The 7242-nt window shown below is 41.3% G+C and overlaps 1 protein-coding gene across 1 annotated transcript; it reads left to right on the plus strand.

The window, feature by feature from the left end:
• The first annotated feature begins 4785 nt into the window (after positions 1–4785).
• On the plus strand, positions 4786–7015 carry C6H14orf132 (chromosome 6 C14orf132 homolog). Its single transcript, XM_009488404.2, has 2 exons — positions 4786–4851; positions 6707–7015. Exons 1-2 carry the CDS (start codon positions 4786–4788, stop codon positions 7013–7015), a joined length of 375 nt encoding a protein of 124 aa, XP_009486679.2.
• Positions 7016–7242: the final 227 nt, after the last annotated feature.

Below are 7242 nucleotides of genomic sequence, written 5' to 3' on the forward strand. Positions count from 1 at the left end.
GATGTTCACCACCACCTCCAATTTAGAGTATACAGATTCACAATTTAAATTATATGTGACTTAAAATTGCCACTTCTTCATACAGGTTGTTTGCATTTCTGTTCAACACTGGCAAAGCTTGCTCTTTTCTTTGATGCAGCATTGCTAGCATTGGCTGGAAAGAGAGGAGGAATTCTTGGGACCAGGGGTAGGATGAGAAACTCCTCCTCTGTTTCCATTTGAGACTTATCACTTATCAGCAATAAAAAGGCTTTTGTTTGTTCTCAGTCTTCCACACTTGGAAGATGAAATCCATCAGCAGTTGGTTGAGAATAATAGTTTAAAAGCAGTAGGGTTCTTTGAAATAATAAAAGCTATTTCAAGGAGGCACTAGGCAGATGTAAATTGTGGGCATGGAATCACAGCATGTTTATCACTAAGGTATCTTGAATCCTAACTATGCAGAAATATGAGTGAAATAATGAGGATAAAGCCACTTACTTTCATACCAGTTATTTACACTGTTTCTTGCAGCTGATTTAGCAGAATAACTTTCCAGAGAGAGGTGCGTCAGTCTGCACAAGGCATGTTCTTATGTAAGGTGCTTGGGTAGCTGTGCTTAGGGACAAAGGCCTTGGTTTGCTGTACAGCCAAGAGCAAACTCAGAATTGAAGTGTCTGCTGCAGCTCTGGTCACCTTTGGATGCTCCTTCCTGAATATCCGGACACCTGTTGGTCCAGGCGACTCTTAGGGTGATTCAACAGCAAGGCTGAAACTCACACCTCCAGCTTCTGAGGTACTGCTGATAGGGAACAGCTTTTGACAGTGATCTCATCTAAAAGGACAAAGACATTACATCTAGCCTAGCATAAATCAGGAAAGCAGCGGCGGAAGTAATACACCAGTCTTAGGAATATCATGAATTGGAAGAAAAGCGGAGATTGATGTAGGATAGGATAGAGAGGTTTTAACAAGCTTAAAAATAACAGGTGAAATCCTGATGCTTCCAAATTACAGTGAAAATTTTCCATTGCCACTGGTAGGGTGAGCATTTTGACAACTGTATTTTGAAAATAAGCAGCTGTTTTTCCTAAGCTTGTCAACCTGAGACTGTGATTTCAGGGTGAAGCAGGGATCTGAATTTAATTAAAATAAGAATTTGAAGTTAACTGCATAAAGCATTTGCATGGATCCTTCCCCTTCAGAATTAGACCTAGTTAATTAAATTAGGTTGCCTTAGGTGCCCTTTAATTCTGGTTGTGTGTGGGGTTTATGTATTTAACTAATCCACTTGCAGTGAACATGGAATAACTGTCCTGATTGTCACTGTGTACCCAATCCTCATGTTGTAAGTAGTAGGGTGATATTCTGGCAAACAGTGCACAGAAGAACTTGCTTCTTCAGATTTTACCAGTAAATCAACAGTAGTAAGGTTGTCTTCATTTATATGGTAGTACATGCTTTAGATGAGGAGAAAATATATATATATATATGCATGTTTCTGTGAGACACGAGACGTAGTGTGGGGAGAGTATTGGTCATGTGTGGTATCTCTTTAGGGCAAAACGTTTCTTTAAAAAGGGCTTAAGAATTAAAATGTGGTTATGATGCTTTTGCAAACCTGTGTATTGCTGCCAACTTTGGCAACTGTGTTGGATTGATTTGTGGTTGCAGCTAGAAGGTTTTCAGGCACAAATACGGACTGCAGCAATCACACGCTGCCAAGGCAGGAGGAAATATTAATTTCACATTATGTATTCAGATTATGCCATCATTTAAAAATATGCTATCTAAAATTCAACCTAAAGGAAACCCTGAAAAATTAGATATTCTGAAGTAACAACAGGGATTTTACAAAACAACATCTGAGCTGGGGGTGACATTTCACCTCTCAGCATCCCATTCCCAGAGAGGTATGTGGTGAAGCCAGGACCAAGATACAGCACATCTGTTTAAAGCCACTGCTGAGGTTTCCTCATCTCTGGAAAACGGCTACTAGAAATTCAACTGTGCTTTCAAATCTCTGTGCCAAGCCTGGGTTCCCAATAAGGTGGCAGGAACTGTTACAATTCTCTAGCTGACAATGAAAAAATGACGGACGCCTGATTCTCAAAGAAACGGAGCAGTGTTATTGCTAAGTGATGGATTTTATGTGATGCTACTTAAGAAAGCTATCATTTTTAGAGTATCAGTGACTAGTACCTGACACGTTTTTCCTTCATGTGAATCATTTTGGTTATAAAATAGGATTTTTCTGCTGACTGGAGAGTGTATCACTGAACTGTTCAAGAGCCTTGTCCTCCTCCTCGTGATCCTAAAGCATCCCTTGGATGTCAGTAGGAGGTATTCAGCGCAGTGGGTGTTCTCATTACCACTTGACATTTTGGTGTTTGGATTTCTGCCTGTTGCTATTTAATGATTTAAATTCTTTCTTCACCAGTCCCAGAAGCCATTTAGCAAGTGATGTACCATTAGCGCTACTTAACAATATTGACAGAGTCACTAGGAAAAGAATTTCATTTCCTAACAGTGCTACAGCATTCCCCCTCGCCATCTGCTCCTGCCATGTCCCTCAGTGTCGCATTTCCCAGTTAACCCTTTTCTCTGGCCTCCTCGCCCAGCACTCTTGGGGAGGGTGGCACAGGCTCTGCGCAACTTTGCCTGAGCTATAAAAAGACTGTGAGGCTAAAACAGGCTGCAGGTCACTGTAATGGCGGTGACATGGGTGAAGATTTTGGCTGATGTAAACTGGCGTATATTTGCTTTGTAGAGGTACAGACAGACAAATAGAGCAAGCACAGAAAGCATTGCAGGCTTTCTATCCTTAGCCTACTGTTTATCACAGGCACTTCACAACTCCCATTAGTGTCGGGTCCAGATGTCTCACAGCCTTTAATGTAATATCTCAAATAAGACCGCGGAGGGAAGATACTGTACCTTTTAGGAGGACAAAGACATCAAGACTGAAGATGAGATTAATCTCACTGAAGTTAGTCTACCGAAAAGATATATTGCCAGTTGATATTAATCATCTGTGCTTCCCTTTCTCCAGTGGAGAGGCGGGCATATCTCCCAAGGATGATTTATGTCACTTGAATCACAGGGCAACCCTTACTGTTAAGTGGCAGTAAGAGGTCAGACTGAGAAGGATGCTCAGATTTAGATGAGCTCAGGTGGTGGCTGGACAAGTTCATGGTAGCAAAATTCTTTGCGAGTTATTAAATCCATAGCAATAGCATCTGGCTTATGAACTTCCCAAGCTGAAAACAGTTGGAGGCTGTGAGTTGTTAAGGGGGTGGTATCAGACATGGTTGTCCTGTTGTGCTCTTACTCTTTCCCAAGCATCCATTTATGGCCACTGTTGGAGCTAAAACACAAGGGAGATGGACTTTCTGATTGACACCATATGGCCATTCCTGTGCTCTTATGTGAGCCCATTTTAGCAGTGGGAAGGCAGGGAATATGCATTTAGTAAGAGACAATCTCTGCAAACGGGAAATTGGCAGTAAGGTTTATTTCCAGATCTGCGGTGAAGTGCTACTGACCTACAAACAGAAAAAGTGAAATTCAATTTTACAGAAAGAGCCTGTGCCAGGTGCTGAAAGTCAGTGCTTTGTATCAGGTCACGGCAAGCCTTTCAGAGATTCAGATGAGCTGTTTCACCATGTCTTCACCTCAGATGGTGCAAACAGCTTGTTTGAGCCTTAGACGGTACAAGGAGATTCAGATCTGGCATCATCTGCGGTGTGGTGCGTAGCTGTGCTGCTACACGAACGCTCCCTGCCTCTGTGACTGCGCCAGGTGGACTAACAGGGTGGAAGCTCGTCACTTCAAACAACTCATTGAGGGCACAGAATGTGTGGCCCAAAAACCAGGTATCACTCACCAAAACGGTGCTCATGACCTCCCACTGTGTACCTGTGTATTTCTGATGGTTCTTCCAGCTGAAAGATTTTGCAGAATTGACCATCATAAATGCTGATACCCTTAAAATGGTTTGCTAAGGAAGCCCCTCATATTGAGCATTTTGCTGCCAGTATGGTAAATGTATGCCCATCATTTGCTGTGAAGATCTTTAACTAGTGTCTCCATAGCTGTTAAAGGCAGCATCACTGCATAAATACACTTTTTGTGTTTGAAGTCAGAATTGCCTTTTATGGGAATCTCTATAGAAAAAGAAATCCTGATTAAACTGCGCAATGTTTTCCTTATGAAATCCCAAGACATAAAAAAGGCCAGTGGAATTGAATTCAAAACATCCGTCTGGGCTTGTTGTGAAACAGAAACTTTTGCTCTCCTTAAGACACACTCTGTGTTGGAACTGGCAGCAAAAATCTTTGATGCAGGGGGAATGTATCAAACTTGACTTTTGCAATTTCCTGCTTGGTTTCTTGCAAACTGCTTTTGTTTTATCACATTTGATCTCAAAGATAATTTTATTTAATGTGGATTAGGTAGTATGACATATCCATTGTGGTCTTTCAGCATTCTCTTGTTTCATTTTGAATGCGACATGATGTTTTCTAGTACAGATGAAATTTGTTCAGCAGTTAGCTTTGAAAGAGAGTCTGTCTTTTATAGCTTTGTAAAATGTTATGGATAGTAAGCAAAAAAAGGTACTTTATTCTCAGGCTTCTAAAATTCTTCTCTCCAATTTGTAGCTTAGAGCCACCACTGTGGAGAGGAGCGGTGACTTACCCTCAAATCCTGTCCTGTTTAGCAGCCTCCATAGCACAGCTGCACACAGAGAGGTGGGGGGTGTAGTTTGCTACCAAAGGGAGAGGTTACTGGGAGAGTCAAAATGTGATGTGGGAGTTGAAGGACAAGGTGTTGAAAGAGACTGATTTACCAGTCCGGCGAGTATTGGCCATGGTAATTTAATGCTGGTGGTATAGCAGCATTCTGTGATGTGGCTGAGCAAAGACAAGGTTGGTTCCTCTGTTATTCGTAGGACATGGTGACTTCAGCAGTGCTGTGCTGCTGCTAGTTGTGATAGTACTACTACTACTATAAGCAGGAAGGATTTTTATTTTATTGCTACTGAGCCAGAGGGTTTCATCTGTAGAAGAAAGCCCTATAGAGAAAGGCGAAGAATAATAAAGGAAAAAAACAAAAAGCATTTGAAAGTGGGGTGTAAAACAGGAGATTGTAATTGAGTCTAAAGGTTGGAAGGTGACAGCAGCAGCATGGAAGCCACTGTGGGGAAAGAAAGGTTGGTTGGTGTTGCAGCAAGAGTATTTCTTAAGGACAATATTCCCAGACTTTTTTCAGCTTTCCTTGAGGCACTGGAGTTCTGTGAGATTCAAAAGGAGAGTGTAGGTAGGATGCACTCATGTCTAGGTTTTACTCATTGCTCAAGATCAAACCAGTCATCAATGCCATGATGGAATTTTTCGCTTCTGGTCAGGCTGACAGAGAGATTTGGACATAGGGCTCTGTTTTTTTGTGGGTTTTTTGCTTTCTTTTTGCCAGTAATGCCATGGGTTTGGTCTGCCTGCCTACCCTACCTACTACAATGGTCTGGGAGTTTTAGTTACTGAATATGGCAGAGACTTGGGGCTTTACGATACCCACACTGCTTGTGCTCTTCCTGCAGTATATAACAGTTGCGGTCTCTGAGGTTGCTGAGCAGCTCTTTGGCTTTTTACAGGATATTCAGAAGGGTGTGTCCTGAGCATTTATAGATATGTGAAGCAGATGTTCTGCAGCTTTTTCTGAAACAATATCCTCTACTTGCATGAGACTGCGGAGTCTGCACTCAGTGAGCCAGGGAAGACTCTTCCAGACCTGCGTTCCCAAACATACAAGGAACAAGGATGGAAGCAAAACCTTTTGTGTGAACTTTATTTTAGTAGTAGATGGTCTTAGTAGCGCATTAGGTATCCTTCTCTTGCCCGAATGAGGAATCCATGCATTTCCAGAAGGATGTGTTTTGTACCTCTATGTAGAGGGTAAAACAGTTGTTGCATCATGAAGAATTTGTGTTGTGATCTAGGATGAAGTTGGGAAGACAACTAAAACCAGTATAAGGACAATGTTAAATAATTCCTTTTTTCTTTAATTTTGCCATATTCCTGTATTGAATAACTGCTATCTTACTGAGAACTTTTCCTCATACCACTGAGGAATCCACTAAGAGCACTAAAGAAACTTTATCCTTCCCAGTAGAAGTTTGGCATGGGAGAGTTGCCACTTCATTGCTATGGCGCCTTTCAAAATCCAATTTAAAGTTTTTCCATTGTATAGATTTATAAATCCTGCATTGTTGCAATGGTGTGTTTTGCAAGTGAAGTTAGAGCACTTAGTACACTCCACCTGTTTTACAGTAGCAACTTTTGCAATTCATGTTTTTGCATGACCTCTAGATGAATCAAGGGTTCACTCCTGAGCCATACATAAAGGCAGAACAAATTCCCTGTATCACATCCTTGCTGTGCTTGCTTGGTGCCTTTGTGCAGTACGATTCCATTGTTGGTAGTCTCAAAACAATCACTTTGCTGTAAACTTACATTTTGGTATGTGAGTGCTTTGTGGATAGCTGTATCTCTTCTTTCTAAATGCGTATAATTGCTTAGGTTGACTTGGAGCCCATATGCCAGCTCTTACGTATATTCCATGTAATATACATCGGTTTCCTGCCATAATATTGATTCTATATGTGTCTGTGGTATTCCTGACAGGTTAGCACCATGTGCATGAAATCTCATTAGTTTTGCAGGTTTACTAGTGGCTAGTCTTTTGTAATGACTTTGGGACAAAGCAGATACCACTATTGGTCTTTGATCTAATTTTGCCATATCTTTCTTCACAGCTTCCCGTTATGGGAGGAGCCTTTATGGACTCACCCAATGAGGACTTTAGTACAGAGTACTCCCTGTTTAACTCATCAGCCAACGTCCATGCGGCTTCTTCCACACAGAATCCACCAGAAGAGACACCCCGTTCTTCAAATGATGCCATATTGTTATGGATTGCAATAATAGCAACAATTGGAAATATTGTGGTTGTGGGAGTGGTGTATGCCTTCACCTTCTAAGATGACTGTCACTCCAAACACTGGAAGAGAGGATAACTGCAACAGTATTTGTCATGTGTATGTATGTATGTGTGTATATATACATGTATATCTATATAAATACATATAGGTAGGCACTTTGTTAATTAAGTGCTGCCACAATCATGGAAATGAAATGCAAGTTAATCATCTTGAATATTGATGGCAGAAAGTTTGGATGCAATTGCAAATTGTATGGAGGTGAGAGC

This window comes from Pelecanus crispus, chromosome 6, assembly GCF_030463565.1.
Source record: "Pelecanus crispus isolate bPelCri1 chromosome 6, bPelCri1.pri, whole genome shotgun sequence".
In the NCBI taxonomy this organism is placed as follows: Eukaryota; Metazoa; Chordata; class Aves; order Pelecaniformes; family Pelecanidae; genus Pelecanus; species Pelecanus crispus.

What these genes read in the sequence shown, in the direction of transcription:
- C6H14orf132 (XM_009488404.2), top strand. Translation starts at nt 4,786, where the DNA reads ATGTGGGAGTTGAAGGACAAGGTGTTGAAAGAGACTGATTTACCAGTC. An exon ending in TCCGGCGAGTATTGGCCATG is followed by an intron (nt 4,852 to 6,706) that starts GTAATTTAATGC and finishes CAGGTTTACTAG; the next exon opens with TGGCTAGTCTTTTGTAATGA.